General features: G+C 40.3%; 1 protein-coding gene across 1 annotated transcript; it reads right to left on the reverse strand.

The window, feature by feature from the left end:
- Positions 1-200: 200 nt before the first annotated feature.
- Positions 201-13,903, reverse strand: LOC118243438 (riboflavin-binding protein). The gene is given in 7 exon segments (XM_035537462.2): positions 201-559; positions 4,575-4,686; positions 9,965-10,093; positions 11,231-11,330; positions 12,161-12,317; positions 13,160-13,188; positions 13,747-13,903. Coding segments are annotated over 7 exon segments (921 nt in total). The 3' UTR covers positions 201-322.
- Between the last annotated feature and the right edge of the window lie 200 nt (positions 13,904-14,103).

Consider the following 14,103-nt stretch of genomic DNA (forward strand, 5'->3'; position numbering starts at 1 on the left):
TACATTACTAGCACGGCCTTCCAGAGGTCTCTAGTTTTCACTGTTCCACCTTAAGTCATCAGGAGCTGCCTGTGCTTTCTCATCTTTGAAAATCAACCCCTTGATGTTACCTTCAGGCTTCCAGTTCAACTCACAAGATTACACCTGCGCTAACTTGCCTGGGAGCTTTGTGATGCAGATGCAAAAAAATCAGAGAAGGATTAATATAACCAACCATTGATTTATTATGTTCTCGGAAGTGAGGGATAAGGCAGGCTGGCATGATGCCCTGAGCCCAGCCTCCACAATGATTTCTCTCCTCCTGACATGCATCCACCAACATTCATCTTGCCTCTTCCCCTTCCCCTCCCTGTATTTTCTCAAACTTCAGGAGTTTCTTTTGGCAGGCATGCTCCTCACTGCTGCTGATACTGGAGCTTTCCTCTGAGCTTTCAGAGAGGAGATACTTGACTGCCATCATGTCCTTCTTGTTCATTTGCAAGCAAAGGCAGGAGGATTCGCTCACCTTGAATGATTCCCCCCACATATTCTGACACATGTCGGTTCCATTTGCATACATCTGTGTGTCAAATAAGAAATGCATCAATTACTTTTACAAATAATTGAGTTAAATCAATTAGTATCAATTTGGTAAACATCACTTTTGAAAAAAACGGCACAACATTATAAAAAAGCAGTCTGCAGTCATCCACTGTCATGTTCTGTGCCATACTTCATCACTTTAAAATATTATCCAGTCCCACCACTGGCAAAAGAGATTTGCCTGTTGTGAGAGCGAGTGATTACACGAAGTGCAATGTGATGAACAGCCAGCCCTTTGTTTCCATCGTGGGGCTGCCGGCCCAGCTAGCTTTCTGGGGCTGACAGACTAAAGCTGTGTACAAGAGGCTGTATGACTTGCAGCGTGTCAGGGCACTCTGACATGTCTCAGGCTCTGAGTAGTGCTGAAAGTGCCAGACTGAGTGTTTTGAAAACTGGAATCTCTTTATTTACAGGCTTGAGACAGCCCAGTGGAGTCACAGCTCTGTGGGATCACACTGTGCCTGCTGCAGTGTACATCATGACCAGGCAGAACCTCACAAAGAGGAGGGACATAACTCAGAAACTGCTTGATGAAAAGAAGACATACAACTTTGGGCCCCCAGTCTGCCTCTGAAGTGCTTTATCCAGTGGTGCAAAGGGCTTTCTGGCTCAAGAAATTGCAAACTGCAGCTTCTTGAACTCTCTGCAAGTGATTTTGTCCTGTTCTTGATGCTATATCATTTTGTAAGGCCTCTCCATCACAGGACCCATGCAGCCATACAACAAATATATTTCTTGTTTGCCAGGCCCCCATTGTGACAACCTTCTGTCCTCCCAGCTTGAGCTTGCCTAAAGAATATTAGCTTAGGAGTTATCATGTCCAGGCGCAGAGCAGGCCCGATATACACTTTATCTTGCCTGCTTTTCTCTCATGTGTTTGTTGTTGAAGTTCAATCTTTTATGTTTCTAAAAGAAGCTTTAGATACTTCCCAAGCAAAGCTAAGAATGAAGTTGGGGATGGAAGGATGTAGATGGCAGGGGTAGAAGCCTTGGGAGTTAAAGAGAGAGACTGTTCATGACTGAAGCAGGGGACCAGGCAGCAGGACTGTGTCACTGATTCACTTTGTCACCTTGACCGTGTCACCAGGATCTCTCCCAGGAAGACATGTTTCATCTGTGATAGCACAAGCAGTCCTTGCAAATGACACTGATTCAGTATTGTGACAGCATTTCTCTTTGTGCTGTGATTTCTGGATGGTGTGCTGGTTTATCAGCAGCAGCAGTGCATACAAAGATCTGACACTGTGAATCTAGGAGAAGGTGCCCTATCTTTGTCAGGAGACTTCTGCATGGAAGGTGTTCTGTGTGCAAACAGTTGATGATTACACAGTTAAATCTGTCATCTGGAAGTGGGACTGATCATCGGTAGTCCTGCAGCTTCTGCTCCACAGATTTTCTGCAAGTTCTCCTTACGAGATGTCTCCTCATCTCCCCACGTGCAAAACTCTGCTGACTTGGACTGTGCAGGAAGGCAGATGAGATGAAATATAATCACCGCTTTTGACTTAGAAATCTATCCTGTGCTAATAATGGAGAATCCATTCCAAAAAGTCCCAAAAGCTCTAGTCTGTAATACATCTTTTCTGTTTACTCCAGCCCTGGCAAGGGCGTGCTCTGTGGATGCTGCATTTGCTGGAGGAGGACTGCGGAGGTTGGTTAGTGCACTGCCAGCTGGGAGCAATGCAGGGTCAGAAATGGAAAGTTTGCTGCATCTAGTTCTCCTCTCGTGTTCTTAGGGCAGCTGGATCTGAGCTGTTTCTTTCCAGCCATTCCTGTGCTTTTAAGCAGCATGAGACATTTTCTTCCAGTTCCTGTCCAGTTTCTGGATTTCTACCTGCTCTCACCTAGTCACACTTAAAATATAAATCTGTCATGTGAGTTTCCTTAGGTCCATATGCAAGAGTCATGGCTACATCCTATTCTTATTTCCCACAGGTTCTGTAACGTGTATTCATGCTCTTCTACTTGTTAAATTAGTCATTTAATTTTGGCCTTCCTCCTAACTGTGTAAAGATGAGAGCATAGCCAGAATGCTGCAGCAAACAAACAGTGCTCACAGTCCATTTAACAAACATGTCCCTAATTTACTGCAAAGGCTTCTGATTCTTCAGCTTCTTGAAGTGTTCTAGTCTGTGCATTAACAGCACTTGGGAAGCACTCTGCCGGGAGAGCAATGATCAAATGTGCTTCACTTTAGCCAGGCTAAAACTGGCTACGATCCATTGTACATTCTTAATATTCATCATTTGTTCCAAATAGTCCTTACAACCACATGCATATGTCATATGTAGGGCTGCTGATTGCTCCTCTGTGTGAACTGAGAGCATCAAAAGAAAGCAAGGGTCTGTCCACAGTGCTCTGACATTGGAGAGCCTTTTGTGCCTTCCAGATAACAGTAACTTTCTTTTCCATGAGTTGGGTGCAAACCACGTTACTCCAGTGTTTGTATATCATCTCTTTTTCATATGGGAAATGTGTTTTTTTAATTGATCTGAAGCAGCTTCATCTTTATTCTTACTTACCATGCAAGCCTATGTTTGGTAAAAAACATGGGCAATGTGGGGTGTGGTTCCACTTATTTTAGGAAGAGCTGCATCTGGCTTCAAGTGATAAGACCTCTGGATTGGCTGCATGTTTTTCCCAGCAGATGGTATATTTTCTTCAAGAAATAAGTACCAGGGAATTTATGGTCGAACCCTTCTGTCTCTGGACTAGGGACAGTTTGAACAGGGACTGGAGATTATTTATGGAGATTATCATTTTGCTTTCACTTCATCTGAAACTACTGATGATTTAGCGTATCTGGGAAATTAAGCTGTGACTTTCTCCAGCCCATTTGTTTTTTGGCCACCTTCCTGAGCCTGCTGATTAGTGTCACTGTTACTTTTTAGTGCCAATTCTGCAGGGCAGACACCAATCCTGCACTAACTGGACTGTGACTTCCCACTTATATCAGTTACTGAACTGACTTCTGGAAGCACACGCACTTGAACGGATTTCAAAACAACGAATGTGGGATCTCTGCAAGCCTTATTACCAGTCCCTAAGCACTGCACATAAGTTCTCTTCACTTCTTCAGTTTGGACAGTTTTTATATACTCAGTGAAGTTCAAATGTTAATAATATTCCAAAAATGTAGCAGTTTTGAGCTGTATAATCTTGCCCTGATCCTAAACTTACTTGAGTCACTTGAAAAAAATCCTTCCTGACTCTTGAAAGTCTGTGGATCAGGTTCCAGGCAACTTTGCTCCTATAAGTCTTGCAATTTCTCTTTTTATACATTTTTCTTCATAAAATTATTTATCCTAACTATCAAACATTCTCAGAAAGATGGGATGAGCTCCCAGAAGGCTTGTCAGTGCTGCTTATTAACTTCCAGTGTTAAACAGAACAAACTTAGCTCTGTCTAGCTGTTGACAGACACAAAAGAGAACACTCATCAGAGATACGACAGGTCTATGGAGAATAAAAGGGAGACAATTAGAAGAATGCAAGGACTTAAGGATTTGGAGTATGGAGAAAGACTTGAACTAGAGAAAAGGGCAAGGAAGTCTAAAAAGTAAGAAAGCCTTAAAAATTCCTAGTGACTTGGGAACTTACATCCCAATTAAAAAAGACAGGGGCACGTAAAGCCCTACATCATGTAAGGAATCTTATAAAATGCATCTCGATGTCTTTTTCTATTGTACGACCAAGGTGCATTTATCTTTTATGGTCCAACCCCCACTGTGGTTAACATATCAGTGCTGCTTGAACATTTATTCTTGTATCACAAGTGGTATGTATGGTGATTAACTAAGTGTATGTATATTTAATGAGAGATCTACATAAATATAAATGCTTTAAAATGTATATATTTGAAAAATCTGATGTAGGTATAGCTTGAAATTTCTGAAGTAAAAATAATTTTCATATTGCATTTTACACCCAAGTATTCAGGAAAAGAACTCAATGTCATTTTTCTTCTGCCCCAATCGACCATATTTTCTTACCTCACTGTATGGGATACATTTATCCTTACAGTGGTTTTCTCCACTTTCATTCCATTCCCAGTCCGTCAGCCAGTTATGAACACATGTAGAATCATCTCTGCAGGCTTCAAACCTTCATGGAGATCGGTGTGGAAGACACAGTTATTTTCCTGACTGTTTTTCAGCGGACTATAGAATAGAGATTCAGCTCAAAAAGTCTGGGGGCTATGCTAGCAATATGATAGGGTCACCCAGTGCATCTTAGCAACTGATCTGCAAGAAATGTGCACATTACCTTAGCTTGACATGTACATAAACTCTGAACTGGACAGGAAGACCTAAATCCCAATGAAAACTAAACACTTCACCCACTGCATTTCATACTCACAGATTTAAGTAAAGGGCTCACATTCTGAGGAGCAACACTATTTTCTGCTTGGGTAAGTTTGGTGATGTTACCAAGTGAGAAAGTACTGTGTGGGAGGGAGTTTTATGAATGGTCATTGTCATCATCGTGGCATAGTGCAGGTACCCTAAGAGTGAACTGTCACCTGAGAGGGAAGTAGGGAAAGTTCATATTTATGAATTGATATGGGAAAGGATGAATGATAATTCCTGGGCATCGGATTACTATGAGGATTGCTCATCGACAGAGGGAAAAACTGGAAACAACAAAATCTTATAAACTAAGAACATTTTCAAAGAAGTTAAACTTGATGTGCAGGAGGAAAAATAAGAGGCTGTTAAGGTATAAGGACTAAAATTTTAAATTTTAAGTGATTTTTAAGTCGTAAGCAGTAATGTAAAGAAAAGCCTGTAAGTGGCCTGGAACCTGTAACGTATGCATCTGGCTGGTCTATGTGATGAGAGGCCTCATGATTTACCATTATCCTACAACATTTCCTTCCTTCCTTCCACTTCTTTTATGTTCTACTTTTTGGCTCTTACCTTTCCTAAGGATCACTTCCTGCAGATCAGTTAACATCTACTTAAATTTAGTCTCAATGACTTCAGGCAGACTATTCACACCAGTAATTGGGAGTGCCAAAACCAATGAGGCACATCTTTCAAAAAGTAAGAGTTGTTCAACATAACATTTATAACGAATGTTTTTGGACGTATTTTCCATTTGTCTTTTTTAATCTTCAGGGTCATGTTTCCAAAACTACTTTGATACCACAAGGACAGCAGACTTACATTTTACAGTGACGTACGAGGTTGTCACATAGTCACAGAATTGCAGGAACTAGACATTGCAGCACATTTACAGTTGCGGAAAGGTGAGGATGTGTACATCTGCAGAACCTTCACTGCACAGTGCCTGGAAAATTAGGTCACAGCCAGCACCAGGACTTCAGGTGTTGCTCAAGTACAAGTACTAATTACAAGAGTGTAGACCGGTGCAGGCACATTTGAACTTAACTGTTAGCGCTGTTATTGCAGTGGTGGCTGAAGTGACTTTAAGCATATTTGCAATGCACACAGAAACCATACATTAGGATTAAAATATTCCTGCTTCTCATTTTCACATTGAAGTCTCTGGGGCAGGAGACTAGAATGCTCAGATGTGTTTATCCATGAATCTGCTGCCAGACCTAGGAGCTCTGCTGGAAATACAGGCTGCAATTTGTTAAATTAATATAATACGATACCACTAGGCAGATCCTACCAGGTTGTGCCATGACTGGATGAGCAATTAGGCACTGTTAGAATTTTTGGCTTGTTGCTAGCTGATGTGGGTAGCCTGACTGAGAAAGACAGAGAGAGGCAACTCCCCAGTGCCAGCTGTTTCTCTAGTGCTGGTCACTTTACCTGCTTGAATGCACGCCACAGTTCTGAGGAGCAATGCAAACTTTTTGTTAATCACCATCTATGAACCCTCCACATACCAGCATCAGCTTCAACAATTAGCCCTTGATTCTCCAAGCCATGTAGGCATGTCCTTCACTTTAATCATGCACTTAAATCCATTGCTTTTCAGCAAAGTAGATCAATATCTACTACAAGCTGCCTAATATTAACACTTCCACTAAAAGCAGTTGTGCCCTTCCCATGGGCTTCCTGTTATTTATTTATTTATTTACTTTTTTTGTTTCCTTCCTTTATTTAGCTAAGTATTTTTTCAGCCCTGTGGGTTCCCTGACTAGGAACGTTTCACGGTCTCTCAAAAGTGCTCCTGGCACATGGATGGGGATAGGGTATGGGAAAAGAATGAGCAGCCCTTGGGGTTTAGGGGAGGGCAGAACTGTTTTTTTTTTCTTTCTTTCCTTTTTTTCTTCTTTCTAATTAGTGTCACCTTCAGTTGTACTTTTCAAATTTAGGAGTATGTATTTCAGAGTTCTACTGAACTGGGGTATTCATATCATACCTCTGTCTTCCTTGGGAATCTGAATAAAACATGATTATTAAAGAATTTTAATTCACTGTTACCTACAGAATTGTCAGATGAGATATTTCCTAATTATGATTATTGCCTGACTCTGCGGTTTGTTATATAAGTAGGTAGCAAGGGATAATTCTATTTTCATTGGTTTTTCTTTCCCTATGGAAGTAATTAGGAAGCTAATTTTATGAAAAATCATGACTTCTGAAAAGTCTTATTACTGCTGTCCAGAAACCCATGAGTGGTTTCTTCAAACATTAATTACAACCCATGAGAAACGTGGACATAAATACTTAAAAGATCCTCTCCAAACATACCAGCACCCTATGCACAGTGGGTAGGATATTTTTATATTAAAGCTGTTTTCTTTTTTTTTCTTTATAATCAGCTGTTTCTCTGTTAAATGACACAGGGCCATTTCACAGGTGGGTCAGAAAATGGCTTGTACCTCAAGCTCTTTTAAAAGCAATAGTTTTAGGACTAGAGGGAGCAAGGAATTCTAAGACAATAGGAAGAAAAAGAAGGCCTCAAGCCAGTCAGATGAATTTCTTTTAAATGAAGTCACTGCTCATTCAGAGTCCTCTGCACATTTCTGGCCACAAAGACATACAGTATGCAGCAGGCACACTCGCGGCATGTAGAGAAAGTAGGTCACATCCCTAACAATGCTACGGCACGCTAAAGGGACTCCAGTGAATAGAACATGAAAAAAAATGGTACTTTAAATCACCAGAAAGGGTAGGAATTCTGTCCAAGCTCTTCTCTAGCCTCAGGCCTTAAGCAGGGTGAGGGAATGGGTTTGACATTGGCATTAGGCAGGCGTACGAAGCAGCATGCGCAGTAATGGGTCATCTTTACATTTTTGATTCAGGCCAGGCGCCTGTGACGCCAGCAAGGGCAATAGATCATTGTTCAGTATTTGCTTTGAGCAGAGCCTACTCTCTACCAGGAGGCTCTCTATTCTGGCAAATTAACTGCTTTTCCCTGTGCAGCAGCTCCCAATCGCATACACACATACTTTTCAACAATGAAAGTTAAAAATGCTGTTTACCTGGATGTTCTGGTAATATCCAGGGGACACTGAGGATTTTATGACGTAATACTATACTTTGGGTATAGATCTCATTTATACTAAGGCTGGCTTAAACCAGTTCATTGTGAAAATGATTTTGAATGGATGCAAACTAAACTTCCAGGGTCTGTTTTCTTTCATCATCATATTTTCACTGAATGTAACAATTTGATGATTTTGTGTGTTACTGATGTGGATTCTACTTATATTATCTTAGGATACATCTGGTTTAGATATTGGTGTTCTATCCCTTTGCCTGTTAGGTATGCTTTAAAGCCCACTGGCACCTCTGATGCTTTGATATCCAAATGCATTCACATTTCAGTGATATTTAGTTCCGAGGTTTGAGATTCTGAGCACTGAGGCAAATTCAGGGTGTCAGTCTTTTATCTTCAAGGAGGTCAATAATCTGGATTTAGCTTAGAAGGTTACCAGAAATGTAGGCAGGAAGACTGCACGTGACGCATCTGTTACTGAGGCACATGGAATTTCCTAACAGAAATGAAATTCATCACTAGAGGAAACTCTAGGGAAGCTGAGAAATAGACCAGACCTTCTCACTATCTTCCATTACAACTACAAGCCATGCTTCTTGTTTCCTTCCTTGGCAGAAGGCGATGTAGACATATTTAAAGACAAATTGTACCAAAATACTGCGTTGCATGCATGACTTTCCCCTTGGAGAGGAGATGAAAGTGAGAATGGATCCATGCATCAATAATATTGAAGTTGCATGAGCTTTACTACAGAGCTGCACGAAAGAGAATGTGGCTGTATATTACCATGTGTTCTGTATGTTCTGTGCTTCCAAGAAGAACTCTTTGGTAACATTTTTAAAGTATGAAAACAGTTTTCCATGACTTTCAGGGCATCCTAAGGGATTCAGACATTCACAGTTCACTACCTTCAAGGGACACTAGCAGTTATAATCCTATAGTGCGATCACAGCCTGTGCTGCTCGTGCCATGCTTCACACCAATTTAACCATACAGACAAGTTACTGTAGTTACTAGGCGCAACACGAATGTGATGCTGGACTTGAATGAGGCACAATGACATTATTTATGATGGAACATCTCAGGGAGGGAGGGAGGGAGAGATACATGCTGGATATGGACCACTGAAAAAATCTCAGTACTCCACCTGGATATGATGCTCCTGCTCCAAGACTAAGGACAGATGGGGGTGCTGCATTGTCCCAGTACGTGTCTTGCACTCAAAAAGTAATATGATTCCCTCATGCTGTATTTTGGGAAACAAAATTAAATGCTATTATGCTTGCTCATTACTGTTGTTATTATTAGCATTATTTGTCTGCAAGTTCCTCTGAGATTCAAGCTTTTAGAAGTGGCTTTGGAGACAGGGATGATGGAAGGAAAGAGAAAAGGCTAAATATAATTAAATTATATTTTAAAAATTAAAATATACATGAACTGGCTGCTTTCATGATTTTGCAGTGCATTTTTATACACAAAAAGAAACGTGCCATTTCATGGTCGAGTATTTAGACTTGAAATGCTAACTGAATAAATGCTAACTCACAGACATGGATATTTCAAAGGGTGGACGGGCCCTTACTGCTCTTAGTGCCTGTGCACGTGGGGAATGCTCTCTCATGTCATGCATTTCTGATGCCACTGCATCACTCTTCCTCACGGAGAGCAGGGCGGTGCTGCCTGAGTCACTAAACTGTGACAAAAAATGACTCCATGCTGCATTCAGCCTGTGACATTATTGCTTTGGAGGCAGTAGCTTAACAGAGGAAAAGGTAGAGATGGCAAACAAGAAACAAACAGGAAAAACAAGTGAAAAGCCATAAAGGTGTTGCAGCACTATAAAATGTTATTGCTGCTTGCTCAGGAAGTCTGTGCTTCACGCACCTGTGCTTTCTGACACCTGAGTTACACAGGCATATTAAAACTAAATAAAGATACTTCAATAACAAGGTGAACCTACCAGTCATCACAGAAGCTTTTACACAGTGGAACAGCCTGGATAGCAGCAGTGTAGCTGGGATGGATCCAGCGAGCAGCATGTGGAGAACACCGGTAAAAGCACTCTATTTTCTTTGTGAAATCTTCACAGCTGTGGTGGGTGAGAAAAGCCACAAATAAACACATTTCTCAGCAACAGGGCTATAACTTCAGTTTTCTAGACCTGCTTTGATGTGGATACAATACTACAGATTAGGAGAAAAACATAGAAAAGCATCGTTTTGTCCTTTTGTCCTGTCTGTAGCTAGGTTCCAAACTCATTCTTTTGGCATTGTGTACAGACTCTGACCGTGCAATTACCGTAGCCAACTAAAGGCTGCACAAATGTTTCCATGCATATTTCAGCCCTATTTGTGTAAGCTTTCCATAAACTTTCGAGGCCTTGAGTTTTCCTGGCATGGATGATTCAAGGCAATAATAAAATATTTTAAAACTATAGTACAATATTTTTTTTTCTAAGTCGTAGTCTAATGGTTTCACTAATCTTTAGATTTTCCCACAGCCAGCTGAAGTTACTTAAAAACACAGCTCTTCTGGGAGTGGCAGGCAATAGCTGTGACTTTTGCACATCTGTTTTTGCTTAATTGTTTTGTACTTTCATTCTTTCATTTCTGTATCTTGCCATGTTTCACAGCTCTAACATTTAACAGGGTACTAAAAATCTTAATTATGAAGACATTCTTCATGGCTACAAAACCCACAGGACTACAAGAATTTTCATTGTAAATATTCAGAAGTTTTATTTCTGTCCTCTTGTGAATTTTGTTTGGAAGATTTAATCATCTAGTTGATCAGCTTTCCCAAAAAGGAGAGGAACCTGGCCTGTGCTGAGATGGGTTCACACTCACTGCTGTGTGCTGGTTGCTTTGTAGCGGTACAGAGGTGCAGCGTGCTTGTTACCTGCTGCGTTTATGACTGCTTTGCATTGCCAGATCTGGTTCTACACTGAAAGCAAACTTTAAAAAACGTAACCTTTTATTGATAAAAAGGCATAAATCCCTCTGCGCAAACAGTGTGTACTTAGGGATTGATGGGCTTTGTGAGAGGAGAAAAAGAAGAGCTCGATGTTGGTCAGATACAGCGGGGAGATGATGGGAAGGGGACTGGGTGGCATTCTCTCTAGGGCAACCTAGGGACAGTGCATCTGCAGGGAGTTAACATTCGTTGTGTGGCTGCCACAGCACAGCTCTGTTGAACCAGGACATAGACAACATCAAAGCTGACTTACGATTTACTGAGCTGCCCACATCTGTTCCAGTAGCTGTTGTTTACTTTAATTACTGGGGAATGAGCCAATTGCTCTGTGAAGTTTGCATAGCAACAGGAAGCTGTTAGGAATGAAACAAAGATCTTACAGTAAGGATTTTCTTTAACACTGTTTGGAAGACTAAAAATGTAAGATGAATCTTTGTGGTCCATAACATGATAAAGTCTCTTGGTACTAACCAGATGCACCCAGGCTCTTACACTTTTGGATTTGGAAGCAGCAGTGTGAATGAGAAGTGAGAGGGACTGGCATCAACACTGCTTTGTAAAGGGGTGCCCAGGCAGCCCCACGAAACCTACTAGTATTCTGCCAGATGTTATATGCTGAGGGATACTCGTTTTAAAAGTTACCAAACAGAAAAAAAGAATTGAAGAAATGTACTAAATATGCTTACCATACTTTGCTCACTATAGAAGTTTAACTGTTTCCAATTTGTGTGGAAAACTAAAAATTGTAATTTGCTACAGTTAATTAAAGAGTGCTGTTTTTAATTATTTAATAGGGACAGTAGTTAATTCACTAGTACAATCAAGAGGGAAATACATTTAAATTAATATATTTAAATTAACTTATATTTTTTCACGTAATGACAATGGGCCATCTTTGCTGTAAAGCTTTTCAAGCAGATGGAGATATAAAAAAAGTAAACTGCATCAGGTTTTTTAAAAGATGATAAAGAAAGCCACTGGGAGTTTTGCAGCTGACTTTGTTAAGAACCAGAATCTTATTCTTGACTTGCATGCAGCAAAATGCCATTGAGGGAGGTTTTTCAAATGCAATTTATACTGCATCTTAAATGTTTTTTAAGAAACTACAAGAATGGCCAGAACAATTAGCGTGTACGAAACTGGACTTCCAGGCTAGCTCCAGCAAAAACATTTCCACTCTTACATTCAGAATACAGCGTGCATTCATGCATATCTGGCTCAGGACTTGGCTTCAGTTTGTGGGTGTCCCCTTCCAGACATCCATATTTTTGGCAGGTAGATGATGTTATGACAGCGAAGATGGTGACAGCAAACCTCAGCATCATTTTTCAGTTCTTTTCCTGTATGGAGGGAAGTCTTTACTGGTGTCTTTTATTTCTAGGGAAAGTCAAAAGTCTGCTTTAAGAAAAGCCACATATATAAACAGCTAAAATATACTCAGCAGAGATGCACATATAAATATTAGAACACTCATTCTCCCCTTCCTTTGCTCATGTCTAAAAACTTCTACTACATATTTTTGGCATTTGGTGGCCAATGAAAAAAAGCATTAGTTCAGGCTATTAATAAAACTATATTATTATTTTCAGCATTTAAGAAAATGATTTTAAATTTCTTATACTGATGAATTTATCTTCCAAGAGACATTCCACTGCTTCACTAGATTTGAAGAAAAGATTGATTAGTCCTAAAACTTGCAGAGTTCTGTTGCTCACTGGGACATTACACATTTAATACAGCCACAAATGAGCTAACAGTGGACTATGAGATGGTGGCCAGCACTTGAGTTGGATAAACTCCACCTTACCTTCATTGAGGCTATGCTAATTTATTCTTACAAATCTGGTCAATTATTTTCTGCCTCTCTTGTAGAGTTCAGTCAAAAATGGAAGATAAAAACCATTTTGTCTGTGAGACTAAAATTTCTCTAAAAGACTACATATTGAGTTAGTTATACAGATAAATCTAGAACATGCAACATAATTTAATGCATACATAATTCTTTATACAACTTATTAGTTTAACGCTTAATTTTTTAGTTACATATTCCTAGTATCTTTTTGGAAGTTTTGCCTGAATAAGAACCACAGCTCCTGTATGTACCTAAACTTTTCAGATGTAAAGAAAACAGCATGATACAGAAGAAGGAAACTGCCTGTACAGTTCCTCAGTAGTTTCTCACCTCTTTTGCTGTCCTTCTGGGTGACACTTCTCCCCGGAACAGAAACAGAGTAAATTGCTTTTCTCATTTTCCGCTTTATATACACACCATCTGGCATCAGTGCTCCAGAATTTGTTTGCCCTGGAGAGTTCCTTGACCCTTTGAAATGCTAACATAGATTTATCTCAAAAGCAGATGGAATGACCAGCACATAATGCCCTTTTATTGCTTGCAAATGTGGGCATGATAAACAGGAAAGTACAAACATAGGTTTGAATTAGAAAAACAACAGCTCTCCTGTATACCAAATACAATTATCCCCCGTCTGATTTTGCAATGATTTGTGATTAATTATTAGATTCATTTTACACCAGTTTCATTAGGCTCTTATCACAGATTTCACTGAATTAGAGACATTGCAAACAACACGTCATATTTCAGCCTGACTGGCTTAATTTTAACTATAGATACAGCAGCTTGCTTTGGGTTACACAGTAATTTTACTGCAGCCCCTGGAAGAGAATCCATATCTCCTGATTCCCAGGTCTTTGCTCTTTGTTCAAAAGATTCTGTTTTTAACCTGCCGCTGTTTGCTCCACTTGCTCTACCTGCCTTATATATAACCTTCCAGGTGGTGTCACAAGCGCTGGAAGAAACTGTCGCTTGTCCCATTGACAGTGATTCCTCACTGGATGTCACTGCGAGGTGTGCTTTCTGCAGGGAGGATTCTGCATCTGGACATAAACCGTCACAGGAGGTAGACATGGTGATTATGAATAGTTGTACTTTGATGGATCAAATCTCACTGAGTTCTCTAACAAGCGACACCACTGACTACCCTGCAATTACTTAGGTGCGTAAGGAAGATAGCGTCTCTTGTTTCTGTGTTTAAAACACAACAGTGGTTTGTCAGGTAATACTCTGGGGTCAGTACTTACAAACCTTTTTTGCTTGAAAAAATCAAA

This window comes from Cygnus atratus, chromosome 8, assembly GCF_013377495.2.
Source record: "Cygnus atratus isolate AKBS03 ecotype Queensland, Australia chromosome 8, CAtr_DNAZoo_HiC_assembly, whole genome shotgun sequence".
Lineage (NCBI taxonomy): Eukaryota > Metazoa > Chordata > Aves > Anseriformes > Anatidae > Cygnus > Cygnus atratus.